The following is a 21359-nucleotide window of genomic DNA, read 5'->3' on the forward strand; positions in this document are numbered from 1 at the left end:
AACGTTAATCCCATACAACGTACGATTAATACTACTCATTTATAATTGATCAAGAAAAAAACAATAAATTGGAAAGAAACGGATTAAAAGTTGAGGATCGAATGAAAAGTAGAAAGTAAAAAAGGGAAAAATAGGAAATCGAATAGAGAATAACACTCGTCTGCTGCGATACTTTTGTATTAAATATTAAAATGAGTGGAACGAGATGATGATAATGCGAGAGAGAAAAATCGCGAGCCAATAGTAAGAGGAAGAAGGAACAAAATGTATAAATAATAAAAAAGAAAAAAAAGAAAGAAAGAAAAGGGGCACCTAAGTTTGAAACGGCAGAGAGAAAAATCTTGATTCGTCTTCTTGACTAGTAAGTAACACGGTTCTGGAGTAGGGGTGGGGTGGGGTGGGGGGGATGAGGAGTAAAGCAGTGGACTTTTAGCACCGAGAGTGATCCTTAAAAAAGAAACAGGTAGTACGTGCAGAGAAGTAGTATGCGTTGTACGCGTTATATTCCAACTATGCCCACTTGGTGCGAATGAAACGTCAGGAAAAAGTCGAAACTCTGGAAGCTGCAACTAGGAAAAGCAGCAACCAACCACGCCACGATACGTACTCGTAACTACAGCGACGATAATGCCACTCGAGGAATGCACCCAAAGAGAACCGACGAAGCGCGTCAGTATTTCAAAAGCCGCTTCTGACCGAAATGCATTGCGTGGAATCGCGTTCTCGTTTCTCTACCCCCCTCCTGCTCTTCCTCCTCCTCCTCTTTCCCCCACCCCCTACCTCTTCCTTTTCTTCCTACTCTTCCTCACCACCTCAACCACTTCCATTCCCAACACCACAACCAAACCCCATATTCCCCTTTCTCTTTTCTCTTACTCTACTATATTTTTCTCATCCCTTATTCTCCCGTCTCTGGCAAGTTTTGGCCTCACCACCAACACCACCACCACCACCATCATCTACATTTTTTCTTTTTCTTTAGTCTTCTCTTTATTTCACGTTCAATATCTTGTTCTCTTTCCGTATCTTATCAACATCGTACTCTTATCCTACTATGATCTTCTCAAAGAGAAAATGTATCCAAGTATTTCTACGTTCAAGTGTAATGGTAATAGTAGTAGTTGTAAAAAAAAAAAAAAAAAATAGAATAGGAATAATATTCGCGGATAACTTTGAGAAATATGTACATACCTATCCTCGAATGATCCTTTGATGATACTTACTGGAAAACTGTTATTGCGAACTGGTATTAAGAAGAAGAAGAAGAAGAAGAAGAAGAAAAAGAAGAAAAGAACACCCACCCCCAAAAAGAAAAAAAAAAGGAAAGAAGACAAAAGAAAGTTTTCGTGATCTTATAACGAAACTGTGGAGAAAATTATTTCCTCCCCCTCGTCGTCGAAGTTTTAAATTTCTCGAGGATTTAAATACGCTCGAATAATCCGAGATCTTAAAATATTTCAAACGTGTATATATATATATTGTTTTATTTAAATATACAGAAAAAGACAAAAAACATTTCAATCATCTCGCAAAAATATATTTTCTCTCTCTCATTGTCATTTTTTCAATTTTTTTTTTTCTTTAATCTACGAGCAAAACTTGATATTCAAACCACACGGTGCTTGTAAAAAATCTTAGCAGTTGGTCAAGAAAAGGTTCGTACAAGTATAAGGTTTCTAGTTGCATTCGTGTTATGTAACTGGAGAATGCATCTAATGTGCAAATATAGTAAAAAGAAAATATATGATAGACACAAGCTCTCAGAAATATACTTGAATATTTTCTCATTTGTAAATTTATATTCATAATATATTATACATTATTTCATCAAAAACGTTATTACAATAGAAATAAATAAATTCGTCGATCTAATAGAATCTATAAAGTAAGTAAAGTAAAGTAAAGTAAAGTAAAGTAAAGAAAAATGATAAAAGAAGAAGATAGAAAAATAAATCTATAAGTATTTAAATTTAAATTAAAATCAACGTTTATTTCGAATAAAAATATGAAACAAAACTGATCGAGATCAATGAAGAAAAATCCCCTTATGAACGTTTAAGAAAATAAACTAATTTAATTTCTGACTCCTTCCTATCCCCACTCCCCGTAGTAAAGATCGAGTATCAAACGTTAAGCTTAAGCACAACCTCATCCACGTAAACTTCTATTTTCTCCTATTAATACTGTTGGCCTACATATAGGTACACGCTAAACGATAATCTTCTTCTTCTTCTCCTTCTTCCTCCTCTCCTCTTCCACCGTTTAAAACTAGATCTTATATCCAATCAGTGTGGAAAACCCCCGCGTACCTTCAAGGAATTCTCCAACGAGCCGGAACGTCTAGTTTGTCGGCATAATCTTATCGCTAAATGAGTAGTAGACGGTCGCGGATTATTAGGTCTTGCGATTAACTTTCCGCCATCCTTTCGTCACCACCCACCCACCCCCCTTATTCCCTTATCCCCTTATCCTCCATCCCCCATCCCTTTTTATAACTTTAACTCCGAACCCTATACCTTTCATAGCTAACTTGCCACTCCTTTCAATCTTCTATTTTGTTTAAAAAAAAATACATGTACGCATACTTTTTGAAAAGAGAAATTAATCTTCGTCATAAAACTAAATTCGATATATCGGGGTTAACTTAATTGTTCGACCTTTTTATATAGGAGAGGGGAGTTGGGGTGGAGTGGGGTGGGGGGTTCTTTCTTTTACAACGTTTACTTCACATTTTCAAACTTTTCTTTCGAGAGACTCGATATTATCGCAAGAAATTACAAAAAATATGTAAATAAATAATAGAAAAAGGGGGTGGGAGCGGGATAAAATTAAAAATGCAATATCTAACGGAAAGAACGAAAATACTTGTGCACGAGAACTAGCGTTCGATGTTAAACTACCATGTTTAAAAGTAATTGCCTCGACAGAAATGCTGACAGTGAGCGACTACTTCCAATTCAGATGCAATCTTTACAACCAAAAATAGAATGCTCTCTCTCTCTCTCTCTCTCTCTCTCTGTTTCTCTTGAGATAGCTTAAGTAACATTTTATCGAACGTTTTCACTCAACTAGAAAACTTTTACATACTTTTTTTCTTTCATAAGTTGCATTTCTCCTATTTTGAAATTTATTATTTAAAATAGTGAAAAGAAATTTAAAGATATTTTAATGAAAAACATTCAAATTCGTTGGAATTTTGATTACAACCGTTGGAAGAAATAAAATAGGTAGTTGAATACGTATTTACAGAAGGGGTTTGCAGGAAACCGAAAATTAGGGGTATCAAAGCTTAAAGGCTGGAAAAGGCTAAAGCCAATTCAAGTTTCGATCGAAATGGGTCGAGTCGGGATTAGAAAATTTGTCAACGAATGATATACATTAAAGAATCATATACATTTCTAAATCGTATTTGTTAATTATTAATAATAATCAGACGTAAGAATTCTTATCTTTAATATTGTATAATCCCGTAACGAAATTACGTAACGTGCCCGATATCAACCCAAACCCAAAAAACTTTCCCGATACCATTCGAATCCGTAATTTCTAATAAATATAAATCATTATGATTGACACCTACGCAAACCCTATAAGAAATATAAAATATTTATCTCATTAAATAAACCCAAATTTGTTAATTTTTCTAATTTTCTTCCATTTACTCGTTACACGTCTAACGATAAGATATAACGCGAGGAAAAAAAAAGTCAAACGAAAAAATAAAACTAAATAAAACGGGATAACGGAAAATAGAGAAATAAAGGGAAACAATCGGATGGTAGAGAGTAAGATCTAAAATGGCTGCAAGTTACGTAAATCGTTTCGACAAGGAGGAAGCATCGTCCAGAACCATTTCAAGAGGGAGCAAATTTTCTCTAGCTACGAACGCTCGTTATGATAAGATATGAGAAACGCGGCACATTTTACCAACATTGTTACCTCTTCTTCTCTACCACTTTTTCTTATCGTATCACTCTCTTTCTCTCTCTCTTTCTCTTCCTCTTTTTCTTTCTATTTCTTTTTTGTTTTCTTTCTTTTTGCAGCTCGATCTTCCATACCCGACATTTTACTAAACGTTTCTTGTTCTGAAAAAGAAAAACGAAAATACCACTACAAAATATATTCTCTTTTATCCAATAGACGCACATACATACACATATACATACATACATATATATATATACACAAATTCTCTCTTTTCAACCTAATCTCAATATTTGCCAACGTTTATTCTCCGTTCGAGGTTCATATCACGTTTTAACTCCAACCGAGGACAATTTCAATTCTTTCCAACTGAATTTTCTATCTCCCTTGACTATAACACAATGGAGAATCACGAGTAAATTACAAAAAAAAAAATTAGAAAAAAATATAATATATCAAATAATTACATAGATATATCTAGCGATAGGTAAATTACTAACGTGTGTACTATTAATCCCTCGGATTGATCAGATAAAGCTATGATATTTATGAGCATACGTAATATTCAAACTAATTTCAAACGAAAAACTTTTATCTCTGTGTCGCGATAAAATAAATATAAAAAAAAACTGGTGTGTGTACTTACGTACGCACGTAAGAAGTTATACTTCTTTGCCGTACCAAAACGAACATAACCTCAATAACCTCAAAAATAACTTCAAAAAAGAACTTCAAAGAAAAAAAATAACTTAAAGAAAAAAAACTGGTGTGTGTACTTATGTACGCACGTAAGAAGTTATACTTTTTTGGCGTACCGAAACAAATATAACCTCAAAAATAACTTCAAAAAAATATTGGATTGGAAGTATGAGAACATAAGCAACTAATTATTATTATTTATTTATTTAACAAAAAAAAGAAAGGAAACATATTTTCAATCGGTCTACACTAAATATAAAGGAGATATATCGAAATATTTTATGCGTCAACTGTCATGGCGCGGTAATAGAACTACTTCCCGCTCGATCATTTTAAGTCAATCAGCGCTGAGTACGATTAGTACTTGGATGGGTGACCCGTTTGAGAAAAAAAAAGAGGAAGAAGAAGAAAAGACAACTTCATGCTGTAAATTTGAAATCACTTTGCCGCGCTTCGTAAAAATACCGACAAACTTCGTGGTGTCGCTCGGAAAAAAATCACACTCCCAAACGCGCCAAAAGAAGTATAACTTCAAAAAATAATTATTATTATATATATATATATATATATAAGAAAGAATAAAAAGAAGAAAAAGAAAACATCAAAATATAGATATCAGTCCACACTAAATATAAGAGAGATATATCGAATTACTTTACGCGTCAACAGCCATGGCGCGGTTACAGCATTAGTTCTCGTTTCGATCATTTAAGTAAAGCAGCGCTGAGTACGATTAGTATTTGGATGGGTGACCCGCTTGAGAAATAAAGGGGGGAAGAAGAAAAGAAGACAACTTCATGCCGTATACTTGAAATCACTTTGCCGCGCGTCGTTAAATACCGACAAACTTCATGGTGTCGTTTTTCCAGACGCTCAGAACAAAATCACTCCCCATTACATTTTCCCCAACGCGCCAGAAGAAGTATAACTTCAAAAAAAGAAAAAAAGAAAAAAAAAGAACGAACGATATAAAATCTCAAACAACAAAAATTCTAATATTATTTGCACAATGTTCCTACCCAAGGTCCTTATTATTTTCCTTTACCCTTCTACTGTAGAGCATCTACTTTCCAAGGTATCCAGGAGTTGAAATTCTTTGAGAAACACTTCCATTCAATACTCCCACCCCTCCCCCAACCCATCTTAGCATATACCAAAGAAAATCCGTCCGTTGTATCGCAGTGAAGAACGACAAGCACAAACTAGCTAACAGAAGAAAACTTAGAATGGGCTTTGGGAGTGGAGGTGGGGGGTGGTTTGAGTAGTAGGTGGGAGAAGGGGGTGGGGTAAAAGATATATAAAGAGAACCCAAAAGAATACAGACGGTAAAGCGTTTCTGATATCTTATCACCGTAATGGCCGCCGTAGGCTGTTTCCCATCTCACTCTGTTTCATTTTCTCATTCTCTCGTTCCGTCCCCTTCCCCCTACCCCTGTCACTATATATATATATATATATATACATATATGTATGTGTGTGTGTGTGTCTCTTTCTATCTGTGCATCTATCTACTACGCGTAGAATACCACGCGAAATTCTGCCCTGTCACAAACCAACCAGCCAGCCTATCCTATTCTATCCTATCCTATCCTATCCTAGCCTAGCCTAGCCTAGCCTAGCCAGCCGCAGCCGAACGTTAACGTATTCGCTCTACTTCCTGCAAATGGCAAACCGGCAGCTGCATGACGCGTCGAACGTATCGTTAAATGTACGATGGGACACGATTTCGCATCGCTCACCGATTTCAGCTGGATATCACTGGCTAGGTACTAGGTAGCTAGGTAGGGTAGGTTGATATCTAGCTAGCTAGCTAGCTAGCTAGGTAGCTAGGTAGCTAACTCGTTCGGTTATTCGTTCGTTCGTTCGTTCGTTCGTTCGCATCACTCTTCGAAGTTATGATAGGGATTTCGTGACGCCATCACAATGGCGTCGAATGCATTCACACCGGTGTGACAAAAAAAAAGAATGATAAAAAAATATGAAAAAAAAGGGAGGAAGGAAGGAAGGAACGAACGAACGTTGAGTTATTAGAATACTGCTGAAGGAGAAATAACTGATGATGATAATAGGATAGATTGTAGCGACGACGCGATGGTTAATAAGTGAACGTTGGCTGACTGATTATTCGTTGATAGCGAAATAAAATGAATATGTGTGTGTGTGTGTGTGTTTGTGCGAGAGGGAGAAATATTCTTTTTTTTATCCCCTCTACGAAACACGTTGAAATCAAATCCGTCAAACGTGTTTCACTGACTATTTAAAAAGAAATTTCGATGATTATTCAAAATTGTTCAATTATTCCATTTAATTGAAATTGATTTCATTCAATTTTCTTATTTCTTCTCTCTCCGTTGTTTTTCTTTTTTTTTATCCTTAACATAAGTTTATTATTTAATATAAATGAAATGCAATAAATTGTAATCATTTTTCGACGATTAAATACAAATATAAATGTTTTAATAATTAAATAAGGTCGAAGGTATATTAATATTTGTATATATAAATTTATTCAGAGGATAAACGATTTCGTTTGGCATGTAAGAACAACCAGGAATTTTCGTCGAAGGCAATAACGAAGCTGAAGATAAACGAACGATATCCCTTTAATGATACAATAGGATAATAGAGCGATTCGTTGCACGATAAACAAGGTACTACCACGCCACGTTTTTGCAAGTACACAAGTTTAAAAAAAAGCAACCCACCCTCTCTCTTTCACACACACACACACACACACACACACACATACCTACACATTCTCTCGTACCTGTATTCCTGCGAGAAAATAAAAATAAACGCGTTCCCGCACGTACATACACGTAACACGTACGCTTGTGCGTGTGTGTCACGGTGTGTATTTGTGTACACGTTTTATTTTTGCGCGTGTGTATAAGTTAGCGTTGGTGTGATATAAATGCTATGCATAGATAATGTGCCCGTAGAAGAAATCGATAACCGTCTTCGTTCGAGCGAGAATTCTCACGGGGGAAAAATGTTGTAACGATACGAACGAATTCGACGAGAAATTGCATAAAATCCGTTTAACGTGTAAAACGAGTACGTTATGGCATACCAATGCACCATGTATATCATTATCGTTCTATCCGTGCTCCTTCCTTTGTCAAATTTTATACATCTCAATTAGTTTAATAAATACCTTCCCAAATGGTATCACGTTAATTCGAAACACATTATTTTTTTCAATACTCTTTCACAATACAATATTATTACGCGTAGAAAAGTATAATTAAATACCGTTAATAGCTTTTAATTAATAATTAAACGCACGAACCTGTTGTTTAATTGTTTTTTTATACAATGAGAGACGAAAAAAACTCTGTCAATAACCTTTTTTTAATTGGTAAATCTATTATTAAAATGTACGTAAACATCGAATAAACGTAACAGTATCCTACGTATTTTATAATCATTTAAAAAACAAATAGATAGATAAAAAGAGAGAGAGAGAGAGAGAGAGAAAAGAAGACAAAAGACATCGCGACAACAATCGGTTTTTAAATAAAAAAAAAGAAAAAAAAAGAGGGAGAAAAAAAATATGCGTAAATAAAAAAAACAACAAAACAAACGAAAACAAACAAAACGAAAGATAAATTTTAGCATTTTACTTCTCGCCGTCATTACACTTGGGATAGCAGAGAATTTTTTTTCTCTCGACAAAAAGCTCATTGTCATTTTCATTTTTTGTCACAACACGTTGTTCTCCAGAGAATACATTTATCATTTCGTTTAAAACATTTCATCGCGTTCCGGATTTCAAAAAAAAAAAAAAAAAAAAGAAAAACAAAAAGTTTTCATTCCATGGCGATATCCATGACGAATTTTCAAACGTATGTACTGTACATTGAAATTCCTAACTTTGCATGAAAATCTCTTCATATATTTGATATATATGCATATATGCGTGCGCGTGTGTGTGTGTGTGTGTAAGAACGAACATCATTCCAGATAAATAGAAGCATTCGTTGAATAGTTGAAAGAAAAAAAGCTCTAGATAGCTCAATCGGTTAAAAACAGTTGCCCAAAAATATGGGCAAATTACTTTTTTTTTTATACAAAATCTAAAAATAGGGATGGGTCGTCCAGAATGAAGGGCTAAAAGGTTATTATCATTAAACACTTAAAAATTGTGCATCACTATACGAGGAAAATTAATTATAGAAAAATGTAAAGGTTCGAGACAACGTTAGTAACGGTCGAGTGGGCTGCTCGTGGAAATTTCAAGCACCCAGGACACTCAAAATTAAAAACCAAGGAGAATTAGAAGAGGAATACCCTTAAGTGCCCTATACCTTCTAAATTTAAAAAAGGTGAAAAGGTTCGAAAGAAGATTTGAGATATTAAGATGTTCCAAAATCGATAAAAAATGAACATCTTCATTTTAATAAAATAGATATTTTATTTTGATTATGGTAGTTGTCTAGAAAATGGGGAGAACCCCCTCCCCTGGTTCAGTAAATTTAATTACCTAAATTATTCATAAAACTTTCACGCATAAATGTTTATAAAAAAAAATAAGAAAAAAACAATAATCAAATTTCGTCGAATAATTTTGTAAAACCTTTATACGTAAATAACAGAATACTTTGTAATATGTATATATATATATATAGGATCATCCCGTAATCGCATATTCGATAGAACGAAATTGACATGTGTGGTATTTCGATGAGAATGATATTTGTTCCCATCCTTTTCACCGCAGATTCGACAATACCTTTTAACGCGATTAGCGTAGGTATATTTCCCCCTTATATTTTATTAATTCATTCACGATAAATATACCTGTATTAACCGATTGGAAAATAATAAGTATTACATTAAAATAATCGTTAATATGTTTATTATAAATTATTGAACGTAACAACGCAAATTTATATATATATATATATAAATTTTATGGAAATATTAACATATTTAAGATTCAATAATTCTATTCGTTTGCAATATATGATTCGAAATGGCTATTTATTCGAACGATATAATTTACTATATCATATCGTTATATTACATTTATGTCAAAAATAAAAAAGAAAAAGAAATAGAACTCCGTCGATGCCTATAATAGAAAATTCTTAATTAAATCGTAAGAGGAAAATGTGATATACTTGACGAAATCTAATATTTGTATCACGAAAAAAAAAAGAAAAACAAATGAGTAGAAACGATATGTAAAATTAAATGCGCGTATTAGAAATTCGAATTTTACGATTAACAATATTATGAATGAAAAAAATGTTCAAAAGCAACGTAATTCGTAATATAAAATACTGACAATCATCACCACAGTGTGATTACGTGAATTTATGTCGGAGAACGTATGAACGCTTACTTTCAGGAAGTAACCTACAACCTACGAGAAGGTATTAAATGATGAAAAGATGAAATGATGAAAAGAAAGATGAAAAGAACGTTCGGCCGTCTTAAGCGGCCCTTTTCCTATCTCTCTCTCTCTCTCTCTCTCTCTCTCTCTGTCTCTGTCTCTCTCCCTATACTCTCACGTCGAGCTTTTGCGCTTTTCCTCGATCACGAAAAGCTGCTTCCAACCGCGAAATCGAAACTCATACACGTTTACGCGAAAATGTGGCCGCAGAAATTAACGAGCTCCTCTGATATCGACAGGATGTAGGTAATACTCAAAAAGCAATTTACCTTCCTAATAAGATGGTAAATGATTTTTTTATAATTTATTACTCCGAAAAGGGAGCCTCCCTTGCTCCTTTTTTCCATTTTATTTTTCTTCTAATACTTTCTTTTTGTTTTTACATCAAATTGGTTTACCACGACGAACAAATTTTTCTATATACTTTTCGATTAATTCCACGGACAGGCAAACTAACATCAAAAATCGTCATTTTTTATTTTCGTTTGAATTTCTTATATAAAACAAATACAAAAATATATATAATTCATAATTCACGGTGACTACAAATCTCGAAATATCCTTGCATACAATTTCACGATCTAATATCAAATAAAATTAAATGAAATTCGCGAAATGAGAATCTCTTGTTATTTTATGTTATACATAAATCTTTAAATGAACGGATTTAATCGAAGGAAAATTCATCTTCTCTTATTACGAATTACTTGTAACACGTAACGCGTTTTCACGTATCATTGAATTCCTTCTCCTTCCCACGTTGTGTTTCACGTTGCACGCAAACTACATTTCCATTTCTTTCGTGGTCTTTGCACCGGGTTAAATATCGGCAAGAGAAACGAGACAGAAAGATAGATAACAGAGAGAATAACTCAGAACGATGCTATTCGACAGTGTTGCGGTTTACCCGGAGCATCCCGTTTTTCGATCATCTACAGTTCGACAGAAAAGTTCAATTATCTATCGAAGTAAAAACAAAAGATAGAACAAGGAAAAAAGGGGGACAAAATTGACAGATACCCGTGGCAAATCACCGATGTGAAATTGAATTACCAAACGAATCACGTAATTTAAATTAATAGTGTTGATTTTATCAAATTTCTTATCCTGATACATATAATAATAATAATAATAGTAATAATAATAATAACGATGATAATAATGATGATTATTATTATTATTACTATTATTGTTACCGTCATTGTTATTACTAATTATTATTATTATTATTATCGATAACGAGAAATGAGAAGAAGAGAGGGAAAGAGAGATAAAAGGAAAGGGGGAAGGAAGGGAGGGGGAGGAAGCGTTTTAATATCTTTTGATCATTATCAACGAAATGCCAGCAACATTAGATAAACAGAGTACCGAGAGACGGATCGTTTATCGGCGTTTTATTGAAATGCATTAAAGGTACATTCTCGCGGTGTGTATGGAGATTCGCTAGTGCGTTTACCGGACTTCGGAATGGATCATTAATCACAGAAACCATAGGCAGACGGTAATGGATGGTTATGGACCGATTTGGAGCTAGGCTCGATTGATCGGGAATACGTAATCATGATCAAGCTAATTCTTCTAGTAGCGACTAGGTTTCAAATCCAGCATCATAGTTACCACCCGTTCATTATTTTGTTAAGTACTTCAAATCGTACAGGTATCTTGTGTAAAATAATATCTATTATAAATTTATAATAGAACAAAAAAATATAATAACAAACAAATAATTATTTGTCTGTTATTATAATATGTCTAAATTTTTTATTTTAAACACGTAAGAGAGTAAGAATTATATTGTATTTATTCAGAACAATATATTTTTTGGTTATTGATCGAATGAAGAATGAAAACAACAAAATATTATCTCGCGACGAATATAAAAATTTCGATCGATGCTTTGTTGTCCCTTAGTCGAAAATATATATTTTTTTCCTTTTCTTTTCTTTTCTTTTTTTTTATTTCTTATTCCGTCTTTCCTCTCGACAATTAAATGGAACAGACGTTGGGAATTGTTCAAAGTTAAAATGTTTAATTAAAATGCTTTTTCGTTCAATGAAATATTCTTCTTGCGAATAAACATATATATATGTGTGATATATATTAAGCTACGATAATTAAGAGCATTTTATAAAGACTGCACAATGAATAAAATTCCAATATTCTCTCCCGACGAGAGAGAGAAAGAGAGTCGGATTTTTTGTTTTTTATCAGTAATACCAAAAATAACAAAAAAAAAGTATATTTCAAAGTTCAGCAAACTCGTAATATGTGCATATTTATGTGACGATGAATACAAGTTGCATCGGATTTTACCGAGGGTATAATTAAAATCCAAAATTTACATAATCCCAATCGAACATAATATGTTAACCCGTAATATCTTATAAATTAACCGTTACCCGTTGTAAAATGAAAAAGTATTTGTGTGTATCGTACAATCAAAGATTACATTTTTTATAACAAAATTTGTGTTCAACATAGTATAGTAAAATAACTAGTAAAAAAGTAACTAGTAAAAAAGTAACTAGTAAATGAACGACACGTTTTGCTAGTAATGGAAAGGCGTAACCACCCTCCCACCCTCGAGGGAGGAGAGTATGCCAAAGCCGATGGTGGGGGATTTTAAAAAGAGCTTAATCGACTTAAGAGCAAAACTACCACGTCGGGAACGTCCCTTTTTCTTGGCAAAGAAGCCAGAGGACCGGGGGTCAGCCTTCGATAGTTCGTATACTCTGTTCTACGTGTTAGTATATACTACGTGTGTCGCCTAAAGAAACACGAAAAGACCTACTCGTAATCGAGTCTCCGTCCAATTAGGCCAACATAGCACCCTCGTGACCCTTTCTTTCCCATCCTCTATATCCAACTCTACTATTTCTCTCTCTCTCTCTCTTTCTCCCACTCTCTTCCTGTTATCTCTAAGGTACTACTCCTCGGCTTTTACTTTATTTTCTCAACTACTCGAAATCGCTGGCCTCTCTATCTCGATGTTGGATTTTACGTTGATTTTATCCACTATGAAAATTATCCATGTTTTCAAATCCTCCCCATCCCCCCCGACCCTCCCCTCCTCCTCCACCTCCTCGCCCAACCCCATTCCAACTGTTTTATACGCGATACGAATTTTGGAAAATAATATTTTACTGATTATCCTCTGATAGTCTCTCTCTCTCTCTCTCTCTCGTATGTTATATATTATTACAATGTAAATAATTCATCTATCCACTCTGGACCTTATCTAAAATAATAAAAGAATTAAACGAGATAATATTAGGGTTGGAATCGAGAATTCGTACGAGTTTTTTTTTGTTTAAATTAACATCTCGCTCGCGTGTAAAGTAATTTTATTGGCTTTCGAAAGGATTCCACTATATGAAATAACGCAACTTTTGATTCACCCTAATTGATATAACGTATGTATAGTTTTGTTCTTTTCGTGAGGTGAGGGGGGGAGGAAAATATATATAAGATGGAAAAAGTAAAATTGAACGAAATGAGATAGTCAGACGTAATATTATATCTCACGAAAGATCGCAAGAGTCGTAACAATTTACGCCGAACGAAATATATTGTTCGTTTTATCGTACAGAGGGGAGATGATGATGATGATGATGATGATAATGATGATGATGATATTGTGAACGACCGTCGAGACTCGTACTTAGGACGATTAAAAAATTATGGTAATTGTCTGTAGCAGTTTGAAAAACCTGAACGTAATATTTTATAGGACAATAAGTCTCTCGTGAAAAATTCTTTCCTTACGAGAACTTGACAATTTCAAGAAAGGAGAGAGAAAAGGAAAGGAAAGGAAAGAGAGTTGGGGGGGGCAAGTGGAAAGAGAAGTCTACAGGAAAAATAGAAAGAGAATCGTTTTCCGACCGTTTGCGTATTATTATCTCAAGTATTTCTCTCTGAACGAGCCACCGACGACGACGAATCGAGCTCGTTTTTACCTTTAATTTTACAACGCGCTAAGCTTCGACTCGTTTTTCCCTTTTATTTATTTATTTCTTTCTTTCTCTTTCTCTTTCTCCAACCTCGACGACACTCTGCGAGAAAGGAAAACATTTTACGAACGGCAAACCCGAAACGACATAAATTTAAGATGCTGGTTATCGTCTTGTTACGTTTTTTTTTTTTTATTCCAGTCGGTTGTTCTACGCTCTCACGAGGCCACTGCTACCGTCGGAAAACATGAAGAACGATCGTCCGACGATGATTCTCAGCTTTTGCGCGCTCCTTCTACTACTGAGACCTGACGTCTGTTCCCTGGAAATACGTATGTATTTATTTTTGTATATATGTGTGTATGTATATATACCATAGTTGAAATAATCGATATCCAAATATGTTTACGTATTAACAAATTTTCGGGGTTTCCTGCAACAAAAATCCAACAAAAATTCTCGTTGATCTCGAACCAAACTACAAATTTCATAGATCCGTTTACCTTCGTTAATCAAATATCAGAATTTGGATGCAAAGAATATCTTGAAAAAGAAAATCTAACTTTGAATATTTATATTTAAGGTTCGACAAACTTTTAAGGATTATCTGCTTATCGTTAGATACAAATTCTTCGAGTTTTATAATATATATTATTATTTAAGTAGCAATACACCCAATAATCAAATATCATGAAAAGTATATTTTTACTAGAGCATAATAAGAAAGTACGAACGATTTGGTTGGAAAAGAATTGCCTTCCGATCATGAAATCTCAACTAAAAACGAATAGAATGGATAAGAAAAGAGAACGAAACGAAACGAAACGATAGGAGTAGAAGTAGTGGGAGTAGTAGGAGTACGAGCACGAGGATGAAAGTCGAACGATATTTTTCTTTCGAGCAAATTTGCCGCTGTTGCAACTACGAGAAACTCATTCTCCCGGAAGGAAGAGATCTGAAGGTTTCTCCTTCTCCTCTTCTTCTTCTTCTTCTTCTTCTTCTTCTACTTCTACTTCTATCCTTCTCTACTTTCTTATTTCCTTTTCTGTTCCATTTTCTAACGGTTTTTCTCTTCTCCCGTCTCTTTTCTTTTTTCTTTTTACCCCTCTACTTGCCAGTACGGCTAGCCCGTCAAATTTTTCATCGAGAGCAAGTGATCTCCGTGAGTTTTTATTTTCCTCAGGCCCGGTTTCGCGATGGGGGTTCCCATCAGTCCTGAAGTAATGACTCGCTATTCTCCGGCCGCCCGGGGGATCAATTATTTTGAATCTAATGCGACAGGATAAATTGCATCCCACGGAATACCTCCTTACCCCGTCTGTTACCTTCCCACCACCTTTTACGCCCACCCCAACAACCTCCCTCGCTCGCTCGCTACCCTTTTACTTTTCCTATTCGTTCGAAACTCCCTAGAATTCCACTAGGAAATGTCGGTAAACGGGAAAAGACGATTTTGAGGTTAGGAACACGATTCTCTCTCTTTCCCCAACCAAAGACATTTCCCTCCCCCTTCCCATACCCCGAGCGAACGTTTAACTCAACCGAATGAAAACGCGATCGAGTTAGATTCGACATTTTACCTTTAAAACCGATTTTCTCGTGAACGTGCGAAAGAGAAATACTGGTTGGTTGGTTGGTAGGGACAACTTTCCTTCACGTTTTATTTTCACTCCGATTTAATTCGGTCAGTATTTTACAAACACATTTTGTATCAAAATTTGACTCAACAAAATATAAACAGGTATTATAATTGATATTTTATTCGTTTTTTAAATAAACTCATCGGTCTATTGTAATCGAGTTAAAATTTGCGGCAAGGGTTGCATTAGGATTACAAATTGATATCGAGTACGTACCGACATATTAATTCTAATAGTGATCATTAATTATTGAAAGCTCTAACCCGATGTATACTTGTATTTTATTTTTATTCGTTTTTCTTTCCTTCCATATTATAAAATCAAATTCTATTGAAGTAGTTATTTTTAAAATATCGATGAATATTATTTAGGTTAGAAAAAGAAGATGAAAATAAAGAATATGTCATGTCATCTATTGAAGTGATCCTATTGCTTGTTAGTTTTAATAGTACAGTAGAAAGAAATCAGAAAAAAAGAATTAACAAATACAATGTTAAAATGATAAATAAAAGACAAGAATGATCTATCTACCAATCACAAAGAAATAAAACTATATATACCAACGAGAGAGAAAGAGAGGACAATAGAAAGAGAAAGAAAAAGAAAGAATGAAAGAAAAAAATATAGAGATAAGTTTGAAAAACAAAACTAGGCGGTAAGCTGAACGGTGTCGTGTCATCATCGTAACCTTTTGCATGCGCTGAGAGCTTTTCTACTCTTAAACTTTCGTCTTCCTCGTTATAGTAAATGGTCTGTCTTTGTGGTTGAACAAACAGTTAGACAAAGATAAACGAAGGCAACGGAGAGTGCTCGAGCAGTCGTCTCGAGATGGTTTCGAGGACTTGGAATCCGTCGGCCCTTGTCCACTCTCCTCCTTCTTCGTCCCTTTTGCTCTTAAACTGAGTAGTAGAGCCCCGATGCTTCAGGCCATCGTGATCCTCCGATCTCATCAACGGTCCATCCCTTGTGAATCTCTTTTGAAAATACCTGAATAAGCTATTCCAAGTCTTTTGTTTATTAAACTTTAACAAAACGCCTCGTAGACAATTTTCAATTCGGTTTAAAATTTATTATTTTTTCTACTTTAACATTATTTGCCAAAAGATAATTTGTTGTTTCACACGAATTTTTTGATTGTTCTTCTTCTTCTTCTTATTGTTGAATTTGTTACACGTTGCAGTTTTATATTTGTAATGTTAAAGATTGATACTATGCTTTAAATTACTTTGCTTCGTTATCATAAGATATTTTAAGATTACGTACAAAATAATCATCATCTAAATTGATTCACGATTACGCTACAGAACTTTTGAATTTTATTTCACGATCAAATTTTCTAATTCAAAATTATACTCGCGTCAATTTTGGGTAGTCGAAAAATATAACGAATCATTTTTCAACGTTAATAATATATTATAAAATGATCGTAAAAAGAATTGGCTCGCGCCAGCCAATGCCTTTGGCACATATCTTTTAGGTCGGTCTAATTCTTCTAAGAACGGCTATATAATCTCGTCTATATAAATTCTTGAGAGTACCATTATCTCTCGAGGACATATTGAGATAGGTCACTTGGGTCTTACGTTAAAGAAGAACAATCGAAACTCTCGAAGACAGGGGTCGCATTAAAGAGGAAAACTTTATTACAAATCAGATAATATCTCTCTCTCTCTCTTTCTCTTTTGAAAAGAGGGCTTTTGACATTTAATCTATGGAATATCTTTTGTTCTATCATTTAATTACAACGTGTACCCTTAAACCAGTACACACATAAACACACCCACGCAAAAAAAAATACTTGAGAGAATCTTCCTTAAGTTATCAAAATTCATCATATTCCATGGTAAATCTAGGATTAATGTAAACATCCTGATGTACACTTAATTATCACTTAATTCAAACACCGCGTATCCCGTTTTAATATAAAACCATTAGTATACATTAAACAATACTTCATCTTGGTATTACCTTATTCAAAATTCATATTCCTTGATAAATCTATGAGATATAAAACGTAGATATAATAATAATAATATAATAATAATAATAATAATAATAATAAAACAATATATTGAAAATCCCGAGATATTCAGTTTTTCGATACAGAGGACTCTCTCGTTTTCCGTATGACGCAGCGTGTAATCATCGAATATTGTGGCCCCGTTTATACAGCTAAGAGGCAAGACGTTGTCGTGGCGATATCATGCGAAATAGCGTTTGCTACTAGCTTGCATTATAAACGGCACGCGATGTCGCGTCCGTATATTAGCGTATCAATGTCTCCTAACATCGATCCAAACGCAGGACTATCTTCCTTTTGCGATCGACGTGGAAGGCAAACGATTAACCAACCAACCAACCAACCAACCCACCAACCAACCAACCCAACGAACCCCATCAACCAACCTACCACCACCACCACATCGATCCTTCCCCGATGACGTTTATCTTGACACAGGAACTATAACCAGGAACTTCGTTTAGAATAAAAAAAAAAAAAAAAGAAAGGGGAAAGAAACAAAAGCAACAAGGGGGGGAGACAACAAAAAAAAAGTGATTTGAAATTTCAAATTGGATCCTAAGATTAATAATCCATTTCTCTCAAAGAATCTTTGATTCTTATCTCACCGAGATAGATAGATATATATATATATATAGCAAATGATTATGCGCGCGCTGATCCATTGTCTTGTCAGTCAACGTCCCTTTGTTCTCTTTCTTTACCACCAGTTTCCCCACCCCCAACCCTCAAGCCCCCGAACTCTCCCGTTTCTCGTCTTTTCAACCTCTTCAACTGCATCCTTCCTTACTAGTCTTCCTTTTTCTCCATCACTTTCTTTTCTTTCTCTTTACTTGTTCTTCTCATTCGTTCTACTATTCTCCTATAGCCTTGGGAAGAGGATTTATATACACATATACATGTATATATAATATTTTATATAAAATATATAAAATATATATATATATATATTTCCCACAAGAGTATGATGATAGAGAGAAAAGTGTAAAGGGAGAAACGAGCTGCTTCGCGAGAGAAGACCCGCGCTGAAAACCATCTTCCGGATAACCGTATTATCCGGTGGCATTGTCTAAGCCCAGCCAATTCGAAGTAATGAGACACAGTCGGTTGCGAAGAACAATCGACCTTCCTGGCGTGGCAGAAGCCGCGACGTGCCTTTCTACCTTTTCTACTACCCTAAGCTTCTACCCCCCCCCCAACCTCTTCGTTTCATCTTCTTTCTCTCATTCCATATCTTCGTTCCTTCTTCATCTCTTCTTGCCGAGCTCATTCTCCTACTCCTTTTTCAACCCTTACCCCTCTACCTACTTTAAACCAGACAGTACCGCATCCGTTTTCACGGAATCCCCTCTCCACTTTATAAGAAGGAGCACGTCAATCCTAAGAAGAAGAAGAAGAAGAAGAAGAAGAAGAAGAAGAAGAAGAAGAAGAAGAAGAAAGAAGTAGAAGGAGAAGGAGAAGCATCCTGCACGTAAAATCCACACCCGTTCCTTCTTATTCTTATTCTTCTTCTTATTTTTCAAAGCACAGTCACGGATATATTCTTCTTCGTATTCTTTGTCATCTTCAAAACGTAGTAGTAGTAGTAGTAGTAGTAGTAGTAGTATCATTGGTGGTTGACTGTTATAGGTGTGCTACGTGTCCTTGCTATTATTACTTGCACCAGCTACTACAATACACTCGTACTATTCGCCAAACGAAAATATTCTTCTTTTGAAAACTTATCGAAACTTTTCGAATATATATCTATGTTAAAAGTTTGTATACTTTCGCTACGCGTTATTTTTACAAAAATCTCTCCTTAATTTATAATTATTATTATTATTATTATTTTATACTAAAACAAAGTTATTAATGAATATATACTTTTGTTCAAACGTCAAACCCGACAATAGTTTTTTAATAATAAGCTTAAAGACAAGCATCCCCTCCCCAAAACTAACGAGTAGTAAGCTTGAAAATATTCACTCCTATACGGAATACAACTCCTACCCAATCTACTTCTGCTTAATACCCCAGGCCTATACCCCATGAAAACTCGTTAAAAAGCGCTATTCGGTTCATTTGCACTCTTTTACTGGAAAAGTACTCACCCCCGCCCTTGTCCCTTCTCCTCCTCCCCCCCACTCCCACCACTTCTACAGCATATACTGAAGTTTCTTAACGTTTCCCCACTCGTACACGCAACTCCGAACAAACAGCTTGGAGCTTTTATTGGAATATTACTTTCAACCCTCTCTCTCTCTCTCTCTCTCTCTTTTTCTCTTTCTTTTTCTCTCTTTTTTTTTCTCGGTTGATCTGAAAAAAACCGAGTAGAGATTTATTGTTCTTCTTGCTGTAGTTCTCTCTCTCTCTCTCTTTTTTTTCTACGAACGGATTGCTCGGAATTCTCACATTTTCTTTAGTCCACACGCACGTTACCTTTTTTCATCTTCTTTTCGTTCTTTTCTATTTTCATTTTTCTTCTCCTTCCTCTTCTTCTTCTTCTTCTTCCTTCCTTCCTTGATACTTTCAACGTTCGATACGTATAACCTATCCAGTTGGACGTTATTCATAGCGTACTTCGATATTTCCACTTTTATCTCCGTCAGATACGTCTTTTATTCCTCGGGCCCAGTATGCATACTAAATCAGACGCTTACCAAGAGTGCTGAACGTTCTAAGGGGTGGGGCCTTTTCGGCGAATTTCTCTCTCTCTCTCTCTCCCCCTCTCTCTCTCACTCTGTCTCTCTTTTTCATTCTTTCTCTATTCAAACTCCTCGGCATGATTTAATGCCTTATTTGAAATTCTCCTAGCGTTTTGTATTCGATACTTTTACGTGTCACCCAATGAATACGTAGAAAATATCAGATAGTTTCTGTCTTCTTGACATCAACATCTCAAGTCTCAAGTATTAGAAAAATAATGAACGTTTAAACCTGTTAACTCTTCATTTAAATATTATCGTATTAATTGTTAATGATAATTGTATCATGTAAATTTGTCGAGAGAAGATAAATTCATTGATAATATATTTAAAAATTTTTATAATTTATTTTTATTCACTTTTATTTTTTACCTATACATGTAATAGAATTAATAGATTATTATAGGCCAATGTTTCTTTCTTGTAATTGTAAAAACAACAAAATATATTATTCGATAAAGAACAGATAGATATTTGACAAATGTTCAATTCATCGATCAAATTCGTATCTCGTAAAATAAATTACTAATAATACTTCTACAATGATTTTGTAAAGAATAAAAATGTACGACTGGAAAATAACTGTAGGCCACTTTTTGTTCCAACTTTTGTTCTCCTTCTTTTTCTCTACCTTCGACTTTTTAACTCTCTCTCTCTCTCTCTCTCTCTTTCTCTCTTATTCTCTCTTGTTCTTTTCGCGTGTATTTCACACAAGTTCACGATTTATGAAGGTGCAAAAAGACGAATACGTAATTTCCTTCTCTTCTTCTACAAGAATACCGTGGTTTCTCTCGGCATTTTCACTTGAAAATCGAACATACGATACGAGAGTGATCGAAATACATGGAATAGAAATGTACATACGTAAGTAGAGGTAAATACGTGTTCTCTTAACGTTCCAATAATAATCATTATCATTATTATTCACCTGACTACTGGAGTATAATGAAAATAAAGTTAATCTAAGTTAAACATAGTTTAACGATTAAAAATGTTAAACTTATGCATATACTAGAAAGATAATACTTTCACATTTGA

General features: G+C 34.6%; 1 protein-coding gene across 2 annotated transcripts in view; it reads left to right on the forward strand.

Annotated features, from left to right (window-relative positions):
• Window positions 1–21359, forward strand: part of LOC122526084 (discoidin domain-containing receptor 2-like) — a 64927-nt gene that overhangs the window by 20783 nt on the left and 22785 nt on the right. For both annotated transcript variants that reach the window (XM_043649247.1, XM_043649248.1), the window contains one exon: window positions 14176–14306. In XM_043649247.1, the coding sequence (XP_043505182.1) occupies window positions 14222–14306 (85 nt within the window). In that variant the 5' untranslated portion in view covers window positions 14176–14221. The remainder of the gene's footprint in view (window positions 1–14175; window positions 14307–21359) is intronic.

This window comes from Polistes fuscatus, unplaced genomic scaffold (genome assembly GCF_010416935.1).
Source record: "Polistes fuscatus isolate 324 unplaced genomic scaffold, CU_Pfus_HIC Scaffold10, whole genome shotgun sequence".
Lineage (NCBI taxonomy): Eukaryota > Metazoa > Arthropoda > Insecta > Hymenoptera > Vespidae > Polistes > Polistes fuscatus.